Source organism: Pristis pectinata, chromosome 8, assembly GCF_009764475.1.
Source record: "Pristis pectinata isolate sPriPec2 chromosome 8, sPriPec2.1.pri, whole genome shotgun sequence".
Classification (NCBI taxonomy): domain Eukaryota; kingdom Metazoa; phylum Chordata; class Chondrichthyes; order Rhinopristiformes; family Pristidae; genus Pristis; species Pristis pectinata.
In genome coordinates this window covers 16,532,295-16,547,655 of record NC_067412.1, presented here as the reverse complement: position 1 = coordinate 16,547,655, position 15,361 = coordinate 16,532,295, and the positions used below count along the sequence as shown (strand labels likewise).

Genomic DNA, 15,361 nt, shown 5'->3' with positions numbered 1-15,361 from the left:
TTAGCTCAATGATTTAAAGTTGGCAGTCTGGCAGCCTCCCTGCAGATTGTAACCAGCTCTTTCACTGATGCAGTGAGTGCCTCTGAAATTACCCTTTGATAATTAGATTAATCCTTGGCTGCCTTGCTTGTTCTCGGTGCTGTCAGTTCCTGAGGTGGTCATTGCAGTGTTGACCACCTGATCAACAATCTCAGTGGTCAGATGGGTATTTGAGATAAGCAACCAGATAGAGGGCAGATCTGATATTGACACTTTCAGGATAATGTAGCACACAAATCTTACATCACATGGGGACTCAGATCATTTTGTGTAACTGTCCTTTCATTATTTTTTGAGAACATTGCAAGGACCTTTAAATCATATAAAACACGAGTATCCTGTAACTTTTAGATCTGATTTAAGACCATTTTACCCCATTGAATCTCAGCACTTTCAAAGGTTACATCTCCCCCAGAAGGAATGCAAGAGAAATAAACTATTTTTGCTTAAATGTTATTCCAAATTTTAAACAACCATGCATGTATAATCCCAGGAGCACATGCTTCTTTCTCTTGGGGGTGGATTAATGCGCAGGCCAATGGGACCTATGCCCAGGGCACACAGCCACTTATGGGCCCTGAGTAAAACACTGCCATAATATGGAAAAGCTTCATACATTCACTGGATCACTTCAATATTTTGCAAAATCTCTTGTCTGAATACTAATTTAGTGTATTCAACAAGCTTATTTCATTCCACTATCTTATTTCAGTGGATTGGGACAGATGAGGAGGTGGGTCAGTGGAAGTGTTTCTGCAACTTATTAAAAGATCTCTTCACTGTAGAAAGTGTCTTTTAAATTGCATAAATGAGGTAGGAAGACATAATTATCATTAAAGACTGCACTTTCACTGAAAGCTTTTGGCATCAAAAACAAGAGGGCATGGGTTTAAGGTAAGAAGTAGGAGTATTAAAGGGGATCTGAGGGGTAAGTTTTTTTTACATAGAGTGGTTGATGTCTGGAGAGGAGTTGGTGGAATTAGATATAATTACTACGCTTAAGAGGCATTTAGACACTTAAATAGTCAAGGCATTAGAAGGATATGGACCTAATGTGAGCAAATAGGATTAGGGTAGATGGGAAAAAGACCGGCATGGACATAGTTGGCTGAAAGATCCATTTCTGTGCTGTACATCTCTATGACTCTGTGTGGTGGAAGATTGCCGTATCTTCTGGGAAGTAAGAAACATTGTATTCTGCATATATTTAAGAGCTGCTCAGATATTCTGTGACCACAGGTTCTGAATTGTACCTTTGACTAAAGGAGAGTTTAAGACCTTTGGAGTAGGTGCTTTGCCTGATGTATTATATTTTGTTTTGGCATTTGAATTCGGTTTCTCCATATACTGGGTTCCTACCACCAGGCACATATTCTCCTCGCACCGTCTCTCCACCTACCGCAGGGACCGCTCTCTCTGTGACTCCCTTGTCCACTCATCCCTCCCCATTGATAATCCCCCGGCACTTATGCCTGCAACTGCACCAAGTGCTACACCTGTCCCTACGCCACCTCCCTCACCACCATTCAGGGTCCCAGACAATCCTTCCAGGTGAGGCAGTGCTTCACCTGTGAGTCTGAGGGTGTCATTTATTGCATCCAGTGCTCCCGATGCAGCCTCCTGTACATCGGTGAGACCCAACACAAAATGTGTGACTGCTTCGTTGAGCATCTTCACTTTGTCCGCCACAACAGCCAGGACCTCCCGGTGGCCACCCACTTCAATTCCACATCCCACTCCCATACTGACATGTCTATCCGTGGCCTCCTCTACTGCCACATTGAGGCCAGACGCAGGTTGGAGGAACAACACCTCATATTCTGCCTTGGGAGTCTCCAACCTGATGGCCTCAACATCGATTTCTTTAACTTCTGATAACCCCACCCCTTCTTTTTCTCCCCCCCCCCCCTCCCCCCCACCCTTTGTCTTCCCTTATTCCTGTGGCTCCCTTCTCCTGCCTTGATGACCTGGCCATCGCCTGTCCTCCTCTCCATCATCCTTTATTCCATGGTCTACTGCCCTACTGGATTCCTCCTTCTTCAGCCCTTTGCCTCTTCTTACCTATCACCTCTCAACTTATTGCATCTCCCCCCCCCCCCCCCCCACCAACCCCTCTCACCTGGACTCCCTATCCCCTGCCTGTGTGTGCTCCTCCCCCTCCCCTCACCTTCTTATTTCTGGCTTCTGCCCTCTTCCTTTCCAGTCCTGATGAAGGGTCTTGGCCCAAGACGTCAACTGTTTATTTCCCTCCATAGATGCTGACTGACCTGAGTTCCTCCAGCACTTTTTAGGTATTTTTCCATATAACTGGTGTGTGCTGGTGGAGGCACCTGAATACATTTCAAATAAAGAAAGGAAAAAATTGCTATTAGGGGTGTTCCAAAACTTTATTCTTTTACAAGTGGATTTCAGAATGGAGAATACTCTGAAATATAATGGAGGAACAGCCAGAAGTACCAGTAGTAGGTTGCAGCGGTTTGTAGACTCAGCCAGCTCCATCACGGGCACAACCTCCCCACCATCAAGGATATCTTCAAGAGGCGGTGCCTCAAGAAGGCGGCATCCATCATTAAGGACCTTCACCACCCGTTATTACCGTAGGGGAGGAGGTACAGGAGCCTGAAGACCCACACTCAACATTTCAAGAAGAGCTTCTCCCCCTCTGCCATCAGATTTCTGAATGGTCCATGCACCCTTGAACACTACCTCGTTATTCCTCTTTTGCATTATTTATTTATTTTTGTAACTTGTAGTAATTTTTATGTTTTTATTTCTTGCACTGTATTGCTGCCACAAATCAACAAATTTCATGACATACGTCAGTGATAACAAACTTGATCTGATATCCAGGTCATTTCCAGGGGAACCTGGACCCAGTGCACTCCCAAAATAACATTGTATTCTCTGCACGTTGCAGGATTGGGACCTCAGCTTCATCCTTTGGGCTCCCACAGATCTGTACCACCATCCAGCTCCCCCCACTGAAAATGTCCATTCCTGATTTTTTTTTAAACCCAACCCAATGTGCTGATGATCCTAATGCCACTCTCTCCCACCACCACCACTGTCAAGGGCCAGAGTCCTGCTCTTGATTTCCCTTTGTTCTCTTTAGGGAACCTAGACCGAGTGCTAGATTCCTCTAACTTTCCTCTTCTACCAAATAGTTAGCTCTGAAGAATCCACTCCCCCCACCCCCCCCACCACCACCACTGCAATCTCCAACTTCACAACTCTCACCCTCAACCCTGGGTGCGATCCTGTAGCCACCAATGTCCCAGAATCTGAAAGGGGTACCAGAGTGGGTCATTTTCTGAAGATCTTCAAATCCTGTCATTTGCAGCCAAGGCCCAAAGTGATTATTGTTGCTCATTTATTGTGTCATTGGACTAAACAAGAACTTCTGGATGTATGTATATGTCTTTAATATAGTTTCAACAGGTGAAGTGGGTACTTTGTTTGGAAGGCTGTGGAAATGAAAATTGTTTAAAAATTTACTGTCAGAAAAATGTAATTAAAATTACAGCTAATCAATTTTTTTCAGGATTACACCCTAGAAGTATTATCAGAAAGTTAACATCTAAGACATTAATTATTTTGGTGAACAAGGTAGTGAGTAACTTGGAGCTTTATCAATTCAAAATACAAAAGAGCTATATTTTTACATGAAAATTTTCACTAGACCATCATCTTTAGACATTTTATTATCTCATAACAGAAAGGGCCTTTCCCATAATGACTTTTAAACAATGGTACTTCAGTTTAAAAGTTATTCTGCTAATCTTTCTTTACTATTACCTGGTGTAATCACAGAATCTCTTGGATAAAGGAGACTTCCTTATTTGCGTATTTCTGAAACCTAATTTTCCACTTTTTTTCTAGTACCACCCACAACCAATGCCTGACTTCCTGAAACCAGCCCCTCTAACTGATCAGCAAAGTATGCGTTCAATAACTACCACACTGTCTGCAAGTACAGCTTCCTCAACGAAGACTACTCCAACCCTAGTTAAGGTACATTCAAGCCTTTATCATTTGATTCATTCTGGAATAGCACTAGCTTCATTTGTGTTGGGAATGTTGAGAGATACCAACTGGTTGCTGAGCTGTGTTGGAATTACAGAAATTCCCATTTGCAAATACATACGTTCATCTTCGTTTGGCTTTGTATCATCTTTTGCTAGATAATACTCTGTTGGAATGCATTGAAATGCTTTACTTGGTTAAGCAACTACATCATTTCAAGTTGTTTGAAGAAGTGGAATGCATGCTGCCTAATATATTAGAGCAATGATTTTCTCCTTTCATCCAGTGAATGATTTATAATCACAAGATAATGGAGTGACTGTACAGAGGATTGTATAGCTATCACAAAGATGTTTTACTTAAGATGGAATATACCAATTGCGGTTATACCAACATAAAGGAAAAATTATGTATTACCCATTCTCGACAGTAGCTTCTCTTGGGTTGATACATTGGAAGTTAGACCAGCAGCCTTAGCATTATGCTGTACTTGGAATATTAATAATGGTATGACATCAGCTCCACAGGCATAGTGCAACAGAGACACAAGAGAAAACTCTCCTGACAAAATGAATGATCTCATCCTGACAGAGTGCTTGCAGGGGTATGGGATAAACTAGCAAGACTTTCCTTCCTGCTTAGTTGTGTACAGTTCTTGTGTATGTTTTCAAGAATGTGTTTTCAAAATTTCACAGCACACAAATGTGGTTTACACTATAGCAGAAAGTTAACATTATCATTATTTTCAGAAATCCATCTTCAAAGTAACATATTAAGTTTAATAAATATATTTTCTGAATGTTAGATTATGGAGTGTGTGCACGTTGCTTTGGAAGTGAATGCTCAGTTCAAAAAGGAGGAAACAGTTTTTCTACTGTTGCACTTCTTGAGTGAAATTACTGTCATTGATAATGTAAATAAAAATGATGGTAACGCAGTGTATTTCCCACCTTATGTATACCTCAAATTTTAGCTTCTGGATGTATTTTAGCCCATATGTTCTAATGTTAAGTATTAATTGAGCATTTTATTGTGATATATTTTATGATTAAGATCAGGATTTGTGATGTTGACACACTAATCTGGAATTAACATCAATTTTACACTAGCAAAGCCAATGCAAAAGTACAAACGATAAGAACCGCAGCAAGAAAAACAAGGATCCAAAACCCAGGGTGAAGCAGCTCAAGTACCACCAGTATGTCCCACCAGACAGAACATGAGAAAATTGAACTTCCCATGGATACAAACTATTCCCAGTCTCCTGCAACAGCAGCAGCTTTTCCTACCAGCTGCAGATCCTAAGTCAACAGCAGCAAACATTACAACTATCCAGCCATTCTTCCCTGCACCACCAAAGTATGTAGCACAGTCCAGGTGATTCCTTTTCATATCTCCTCTGAAAAATGTTGCTCAAATTTACCCTCGAGGTATTTCTCACTTGTATGTTTATGCGCCTTCAGAAGATTTTCTTGCAATTATTTCCCAGAGTTTTCCCATTCGTTAGCCAAAAAAATCCTGTCTCTCATCCCAGAGTCAAATCATAGATATTGGACTTAAGTTTAAGATGAAAGCAATTTTATTATCCTTTTCTGCATCTGAGATTTATTAGAGGGGAACTTGGATATAGGGAGTACTAAGTTTACAATTCTGTGATCTGCAGAAGGCTTGTTAGAGTGGAGCTACGTGGACTGTAACAGACTTCCCAGGTGTCAGAAACTACCAGAAGAAACTCAGCGGGTCAGGCAGCATCTGGGGGGGGGGGGGGGGGGGGGGGGAATGGATAGTTGACCATTTGGGTTGAGACCCTTCATCTGGACTGAAAGAACAGAGGGGAGATGGCTGGTATAAAGAGGGGTGGGGCAAGATCTAGCAAGTGATGGGTTGATTCAGGTGAGGTAGGAGTGATTGACAGATTGTCAGGTGGAGGAGGGAAGGATGGAAATGGTGACAGAGGCTGGGAGGTGATAGGTGGAGGAAACAAAGGGCTATGTTCATGGACGTGGACAGCAAGAGATTTGTCAGGATATGGAAACTGCTGGCACCATATTTGTTGATTTATGGGCGCTGGAATTGCAACAGATTTGCTGTGACACAGTTGCAGGGACTACATCAGGAGAGTTTGTTTGGGTTGGACCACTCTAGACTGGTCTTGTGATTGTCTGCATTTGGGCCAGATGAGGAGGGCCCATCTTGTGGCCCTTCCACACCCGAGTCCAGTGGTAAAGTCTGGATGGTAACTGAAAGGCATAATGTAGAGGCTCTACCCTTGACAGCCTTCGACAAAAGGGAAAGCTTGGGGTGGAGCTTATCTTCTAGCAAGATTGACACTGATTTTAGAATCTCTGACGAATGCAGACATTTAGAAATTTAAAGTTGAAGTAAGTGATGTAAAAAAAAAGTATGATAAATGCAAAAAAGGAAATAATTAAAAACACTAAACTAAAGAAAAATACTTGTACTCCCCCTTTGTCTCCAAATGTTCTGTCCTACAATCTCCAATGGGGTTTTGGATCCTGTGCCAGATCTGAGCTGGTGTAGTATGGCAGCACGGCTGCCACTGGAAACACACAGACAACAGATTTAAGGTGAATGGCAAAAGAATCAAAGCTACCTGAGGATAATCCTTTTTATGCAACAAAGACTTGGAATTCATTGCTTGAAAGGGTGAGGTGTATGCAAATTCAATGGCATCTTTCAAAAACAACATTAGGTAAATGCTTTAGTACTTAAAAGAGAATTCATTGCAGGATGCAGGGAAAGAGGATGAGGGTGCGATGGGTTGGGGGTGGAAAGAAGAGAATGGTACCATTTAGAAAGAGCTGTTGCAGACACAGTAGCTGCCTCCCTGCTACGATATTGTATGATGCTTATTGGGTTGCAATAATAAAGATTACCACACACTCACTGGTATTGGTATTGGTTTATTATTGTCACAGGTACCAAGGTACAGTGAAAAACTTGTCTTGCATACCGTTCATACAGATCAATTCATTACACGGTGCATTGAGGTAGTACAAGGTAAAACAATAAAGAATGCGGAGTAAAGTGTCACAGCTACAAAGAAAGTGCAGTGCAGGTAGATAATAAGGTGCAAGGTCATAATGCGGATTGTGAGGTCAAGAGTCCATCTTATCGTACTAGTCTTCTAACAGCGGAATAGAAGCTGTCCTTGAGCCCGGTGGTACGTGTTCTCAGGCTTTTGTATCGATGGGAGAGGGGATAAGAGAGAATGACTGGGGTAGGTGGGGTCTTTGATTATGCTGGCTGCTTTACCGAGGCAGTGAGAAGTAATAGAGACTGCAGCAGTCTTTCGCCAGGTTATAGTTACACCTACTACTGTAGAGTCTGTGGTCCAGTACCCAAATGAGTATTTTTATAATCTTTACATAAAATGAATTAGATAAAAACATTTTTGATTAGGAAGTACTTTGATCAAATACAGAATGCACTCCATGTAAAGGATTATTGCATGATCAATATTGATTTTGTAATGTGAAGAGTTCAGAGTTAACAAGATTATTGTTTTACTTTGGTTATTGTACCTGTATCCTTACCTAGGTCATCTAATGATAACCAGATAATCAGCAATATATCTACATCAAATACACTGGCTAACTGCACACAGGCATCGTCATCATCATCATCATATGCCACAAGGCACAACAACACACCATGCAGAAAGCTGGGAATCCTTCCTTCTAATCTGGATGATATGAAGGTAGAAACATAAGAAAGAATCCAAGATATATGTTCTCTACTTAAAAAAAAGAGTTCTGACAAGAAGTATAATTGCATTTAATTTGTTCTTGCTATTTTCTGTATTATTTTCCTAGAGAACTACACTTATACAAAGATTAACTGCTGCAATGTAAATGAAACTGCAATAAAAACCTGTCTCCAAGTGGTTCTGTCAGCTGTACTTTTAACCTTGGACATCTGTTTTCTGTTTCATTTATATGAAGTATTCTATTTTTGGAGCAAGCATGTTTCATTTGAAGCAGTTGCTTTCATTGTGCAGTAATTAATATGTGGCTTTTGGAAAGGCAGCATTGTGCTTCTGCCATGAGGCATTGAGTAGAGGGTTATATGGTGCAGTACTGCATCCTCCTGTGTGCTTCCAGCCAACAGGTTTCTGCCTTCATTTTACTTTGTCTTCTTGATTTTACTAGTTTTAAAATCTTTTCATTGTATCTTATTTAGTTTTTATTAATTTTTATAGGCAAAATTCACTGAAATTACATATTTAGACTATGCTAATTGCAAGAATACTCACATTTAAAGCAAATACATTTTTGATACATACTGTAGTAGTTGTAATTTACAGGGCATTTACCCAAAAATGTGTAAAATTGCCTAGTTCACCAAGCAGGAAAAATCCAATTGGCTGTTTGCCACACAATCAGTTGAATCTCAATCATCAGCAAAAATATGGATGTTATCAAGTGGCACTTATTCACCCAATAATCTGCTCACACAATCCCTAGTTTGGGTTTTGTCAATACCACACCATTGCAGACTCGAGACAGATTAAACAAGCTGAATTCCAGGGTGAGGTGAAAACGACTACCTTGGCATCAAGATAGCACCAACTGAGTGTGGTATCAAGGTGTATTAGTAAAACTAAAGTCAATGGGCATCAAAAAGTTGGAGTCGTACCTCACCTAAAGGAAATTGGTTTGTGGTTATGGAGGCTATCAGTCATCCCAGGCCCCAGGACAACAGTGCAGGAGTTCCTCAGAGCAGCGTCCTAGACCCAACAATCATCAGTTGCTTCATTAGTAACCTTCCTTCCATCATAAGGTCAGAAGTGGGCACGTTTGTTGATGATTGTACAATTTCAATTCTGTTTGCAACTCCTCAACAAGTGAAGTAGTCCATGCTTGAAGGCAGCAATTCCTAGGACCAATGCTCAGGCAAGGGCTGACAGTGACAGGCAATGTTCAAACCACTATAGTAGCATCACTGAGTCCTGCCACCATCAACATCTTGGGGGGCCACCATTAATTAGAAATCAACAAGATCAGCCACAAATGGCTACAACAGAGGTCAGAGGTGTGATATCTCACCCCCTGATACCTCAAAGCCTCTCCATCATCCACAAGGTACAAGTAAGGAATGTGATGAAACACTCTTTACTTGCCTAGATGAGTGCAGTGCCAACAACTTTTAAGAAGCTCAACATCATCCATGACAAAGCAGGCCCCTTGAATCATCCCCCAAACATTCATTCTCTCTCCTACCAATGCACAGCAGCTGCAGTGTGTACCATCTACAAAATGAACTGCAGTTAGTCACCTAGGCTACTCTGACAGAGCATCCCCGATCCCCAGACCTTCGCACTAAAAAGGACAAAGGCAGCAGGTTTGTGGGAATATCAACCAACATAAACACCATCATGATGGGAATGTATTGCTGGCATTTCATTGTCAATGGGTCAAAATCCTGGACTTCCTTCTCAACACCATGGTGGGAGTACATTCATCAGAATAGTTGCTGCAATTCAAGGTTGTCTCTTACCGCCACCATTCTTGAGGGCAATTAGAAATGGGTAATCAACGCTGGCCTTGATAGAAATGTCTACATCCTGAAAAAAAAAGTATAAATAAAAAAATAGAGATGGCCCATCCTACCTCACCTCTTTAAAAATAGCATTTACTCAATCCATTGCAGCATCCAACATGCTGTTGCCTCCAGCATGCCTAGCACTTTCCCTTTCCATGGCCACCTGACAGGGCCTGGGGCAGATGTTCTTCTTGGGTACATTAATACTTCTCTTGGAAATGGCTCCCCTATCACAGGCCTTCCCTCCCCTACCACAAATGCCTTCCCTCCCCTACCACAGCTCCACTTTGCCACAAAACCCCTCAGCTTTCTCTGCCCAAAACAACAGGCTAAAATGCTGACCGCCCAACTTTTCTTCCAGGCTCCCATGTTAATTGTTACAGTTGCGAGTTCTTTCTCCTCGTACTGCACCTCTTTCTCCATTGTTAACCATCCTCAAAGAACAGCCTGTAATGTCTGTGCCTCGAGGGAGCGACCTGCCCATTTCCAACTTCCCCTCCCTCTCTCAAATTATTGAAGGCACTGTATCCTTCAAACTCCATGCTTGTGTTACCAGGAGCTACAGTAATCTGGTTCCATTCTTATCTCTCCAGGCGTTGCCAGAGACCCTCGAATTGATTCTCCTTTTGCTGCTACACCTTTAGCTCTGGTATCCCCTATGGAATTAACCTTCATCACTTCCTGTGTCTCACACATGTGCTATCGTTTGTCGGTAGCATCCAAAAACATGACCAGCATCCAAACCTACCACAGCAGAACCTTCCTTATTTCAGGCATTGTTCTGACAAAGATCATGTTTAATTTACAGGCAGTCTTCCGAAAAATCAGCTAAAATCTTTAATTTATTTCGGTACAAGATGTGGTCAGTATGCTAATTGGAAGTTTGTCTTGTTTATTAGTTCCTCTTGGCAATTTAGGAATTACACCTTATGCTCATAGTGCATCAGAAAATGCCTTTATCTGTCTCTGTGAAGAGAGAGGTGTAAATGCAGAGCAAGATGTTTTTAGAATCAGGGAAATGCAGAAGCAGTCAGAGAGCTAAAAGCAGATTCTGAAGGCAAGAGAGTGCAGGGAAGAATATAGATGAATTCCCTTAAATTAGGAAAACTAATTTAATTAAAAAAGTGATCTGCGTTAATTATTTTTATGGGCGTGAGTTGTTCCCAACTGAACAGAATAAATTTGATTATGGCTCCATGTAAAAGCAGCTTAGTAATTTCTATAAAGCCATACTTCATTCAGTAAGAGCTCCACAGTTTGAGATATATAAGAAAAGACATGAGCATCCTGTTAAGTTCATAAGGAGATGCTCTGGGATTTGTGAATGATTTTTATCTGCCAGGTTCATGGTCACTCAACTGCGATTTTGCTGCAGGATGTATAATACTGCTCCTGCTCCAAGCAGATCATATGGATTTGGCTCTAAAATAGTCTATGTCATTCCAATGTACAGACTGTAGCTGTACCAATCCAATCGGTAGTTGTTGGTATTGAGCCATCTGACATAATATGTGAGGGGAAAATAAAACAATTCTTTCCAATGAGCAAGTTAACAGCAATAGCGAAAAATGTGTATAGAATTCCATTATTTTTAAATAATGAACAGGATAAGATTTGAAATTACTTCTCAATTAATTGTTATCCATTTTCTCATTGTGTATCAAATATATCATAAGTTTTACAAATAACCTGCTACGTTTTGTGTTTAACTTACTTGTGAAGCAAATGACTGGCCATATGGACAGCAAAGCTGTCTCCAAACCTTACCAATTTTTTTTTGTTTTTCTGTGGCATCACTGACAAGGTCAACACTTTTTGAGATTTGGTATTGAGTCAATTCAGCGGCCAGCCACCCAGGTTACAGTGGATCTGGAGTCACATGTAGGACATACTGGGTTAAAGCAAGAGATTTCCTTCCCTACAGAGCTCTAACAACTGACCATTACTCTTGCTAGCTTCATTCTTCTTAAATTCTATACTTACGTCGTAAATTACCCTGTGGCCATAGTGGGATTAGAACTCGTGTCTCTGGATTTATAACGCATACCTGTGCTTTGTTAGTCTAGATATTTAATCATCACACTATTGTTTTAGTATCAGTTCATGTCTGGGGATTCCTTTAAGTGTTGATTAAAATGTCTCTCCCCTCCCTAAATTTGATACTTCATTTTTTGAAAATATTTATCCTGCTAATTGATGACTCTTCTGATCTATGTTGTGTAGGTGGCAGAACTCAAGTTGGAACTGAAGCTGCGTGGACTTCCAGTATCCGGTACTAAAATTGACCTTATAGAGAGACTGAAGTCATACCAGGACCTAAGCAACACTCCTGTTGCTACAGCAGTAGTAACAGTCTCCACCTCTCCTATTACAAGAAATCAGACAACTTCGACATTTCCTAGTGCTGCTTTTAGTAGTGCCACAATGACCACAGAGGCAGCCATTACAGCAATGTCAAACAATCTACAGTTTCAGGAGAATTCAGTCTCCCCAACTCCCACCTCTCCAGCTCCTTCAGAACAATCTAATTTGAGTACTGATGACAGCAATCTCACAGATATGTTTACTGAACTGGTGACCATGGTGTCTCCTTCACAACTTGCAATCCACACTTCATCTGTGAATATGACAATTAATGAAGACAACATAGGGGTAAGCATAGCTGCAAGTAATGCTGCTGCTCAAGGTGTTGATTTATCAAGTGTGGATACTGATGTCACTGAGAAGGACCGAAAACTGCAGGAGAAGGAGAGACAGATTGTAGACCTCAAGAGAAAGCTTGAGCACGAGCAAAAGTTGGTGGAAGAATTGAAGATGCAGTTAGAAATTGAGAAACGATGCCAGCATCAACAGTCCATGACTGTGAATCAGAAACATTTGAACTCTTCAATCAAAGAAGAAAATGCTCTTTCCAACTACCCTAATTCAAGACAGCCCATGGCTGTTCCCAACCTATCCTTAGGCCTACCAACCAATACTAATGCTGGGACACCGAGCCAGAATGTCACAAAGGGAAATACCTTGCTTGTGAAACAAGAAGGACCAGTGGTGACCACTGAACAACAGAATGCAGTCTCACAGTTTTACGTAAACCCGACAAGACAAACGCCAACTACTGTTATTGCTCAGGCTCAGCCTCATGCTTTAGTGACCACTCAGACAGGAACTCAGCTTTTGCTCCCATTGACTATTCAAGCACAGAATTCAAACCTCTGTAACAACTCTCAGCAATTACAGACGGGAAATGTTAACTCACAGGTTGGTAAATTAAATTGGTAAGTTGGTTTATTATTATCAATCAACCAAGGTATAGTGAAAAACTTTGTTTTCCATACCGTCCATACAGTTCACTTTGTCACATCAGTCAATGCATTGAGGTAGTACAAGGGAAAATAATAACAGAATGCAGAATAAAGTGTTACAGTTACAGAGAAAGTGCAGTGCAGGCAGACAATAAAGTGCAAGGTGATGACTCGGTAGATTGTGAGTTAAAGAGTCCATCTTATCATACAAGGAGTCCATTCAATAGTCTTATAACAGTAGGATAGAAGCTGTCCTTAAGCCTGGTGGTACGTGCTTTCGTATCTTCTGGCAGATGGTAGGGGGCAGAAGAGAGAATGTCTGGGATGGCTGGGGTCTTTGATTATGTTGGCTGCTTTACCAAGGCAGCAAGAAGTGTAAAGAGTCCATGGTTGATTTTCACGATGTGCTGAGCTGTGTTACTGGATTTTGTTTTATATCTGTTTGCTATGTATTAAACTAAAGTTCAGCTTAGTAGGAAATATGTGATAATCATTTTAACCAAAAAGACAGCACTGAATTAGCTGAGAGAGTCATTTATTTTCAGGATTCATATAATCTAGTAAAAAAAAATGTATTACAAATTCGAGTGCTGGATTATCCCCTCAATTATAAAGAAAACTATAATTTTCAACCCACTCATATCCAATGTGTTTCAAAAGATCAAATACTAAATTTCTTATGTTATCTTATATAAACTTCTAGAAATCAGACTTTAGACATTTTTGTTGCGCTAAATAGGTGCCGCATATAGTGCTTGTGCCAAACCAGAAGTAAAAAAGATTGTGAAATTGTTATGGGTTGCTCCTCTTTAAGAATGCTAAAACCCAGCAGCGTTGTTTCAAATCTAGTGCTGCTTTCTAGACGGGCAGCCAAGGGTCAAAGCTTTTTAATGAGATCTCACCACAGCATCTGGTGTAGGGTGGATAATGGCAGATGGATCTCCTGGGGAATGACTCCCCTAATTATGGAGCAGGCCCAATGGTGCCCAGTGATCACTGGTAGCTCCACAGTCCCTTGATCAGTTGCAGCCTTTGGATCCACAGATTGAGGGTCTGAGAACTATATTTACTAGTTCACAGACTCCATGATCTTTACAAAGGTCCAGTTCTTTCTTTCTATCAAAAATTATGGGAGCTGCTTTTCTTTTTACATATAAGGTAATGTGTGGGACTTGCTTTAAATTCCACACGATTCAGTTTTTTGAATGTGATGTATTCCTCAGTTTATCATGAATTCAAAGTCAAGTTTATTTTCATGTGCACAAGTAAATGTATGCACAGGTGCAATGAAAATCCTTACTTGCAGCAGTATCACAGGCAAATAGTATCATATAGTTATGTATGAAGGCCGTAAGTTGTGTGCTATTGTTCCCATTTTTATCATTTCTAAATAAAATGAGCCTCTCATGTTGATGGCATGGTCAAAAGTGTAAAATGCAATGGGGGAAATGTAACCTGCGAGAGGGTGAATGAGTGGTGTCAGGATTTTCCAATGTGCTAATTCAAAGACCTGAGTTACTTGAATTTAAGTAAGTAGGATAGTCCTGTTGTTTTAATCCTGGTTTTGGAATAATTTGGGTGAAATGTAGCTGGATAATAAATAATTCAGTTTTCACTGACAACCTGTAAATGTTTATTTTACAGTCTCATTCACAAGCCCAAGCACCAATACCAGTACCTGTCACTGTCTCCGCACCTGCACAGGCTTCAGGCTCTCCCAAGCAAACACAGGATCCTATGCCCCAACATAGTTTGACCCAGAATGCACAGATGAGAAAGGTTTGTAATGAAAATAAAGTTGGGCAGCAGTAGAGTACAGTAAGTTACTTTATTCTGAGTCAGAAAACTGTAGGTGGACACACAATCTTTACTTTCCCAGGTGAAATACTGCTATTATAAGCTGACATAACAAAGACCTCTTATTGCAAGTCTAAAACTGAAATAACCTATCCATAGCCAGTCCCATTCCTACCAATTGATCTATACTTCCTCAAAGTAAATTGGTTCACATGTTAATGCATATTAGAGTAACTAAGATAATTTAAAACTGGGTGTCATTCACATTGAGCATTACCTACTGTGTGGCAGAATATTGTGCTCAGATTTGATTTTTAACAAGGTTGTATACAAGAACAGTATGGTCACATTTGTTTTGTATTGGTGGAATTCTGACCTGCCATGTACCAGATTATTATTACAGTAATAGCTACAAAACACATACTTGGCAAGTCTTCACCAACCCCGCTGAACTCCCAACAGAGTTTGGGTATCCTTCCCACGCCACATTAATGTTATTGGTGCATATGGCAACTCACCTGAACACCCTTTGCACTTGCTAATGATGTTTTCCTTAAAGGCTACTACCATTGTGTTGTCCAGTCCCATTGGGCACTGGCAGATGAAACACATGTAGCCAAAGGTAGCCTCGCACC

At 40.9% G+C, this 15,361-nt stretch overlaps 1 protein-coding gene across 1 annotated transcript in view; it reads left to right on the top strand.

Annotated features, from left to right (window-relative positions):
• mrtfba (myocardin related transcription factor Ba) overlaps positions 1 to 15,361 on the top strand; it is a 176,106-nt gene that overhangs the window by 152,055 nt on the left and 8,690 nt on the right. The window contains 9 exon segments of the mRNA XM_052021269.1: positions 3,919 to 4,050; positions 5,172 to 5,275; positions 5,277 to 5,322; positions 5,324 to 5,350; positions 5,352 to 5,377; positions 5,410 to 5,421; positions 7,624 to 7,783; positions 11,851 to 12,885; positions 14,574 to 14,708. Of these exon segments, the coding sequence (XP_051877229.1) occupies positions 3,919 to 4,050; positions 5,172 to 5,275; positions 5,277 to 5,322; positions 5,324 to 5,350; positions 5,352 to 5,377; positions 5,410 to 5,421; positions 7,624 to 7,783; positions 11,851 to 12,885; positions 14,574 to 14,708 (1,677 nt within the window).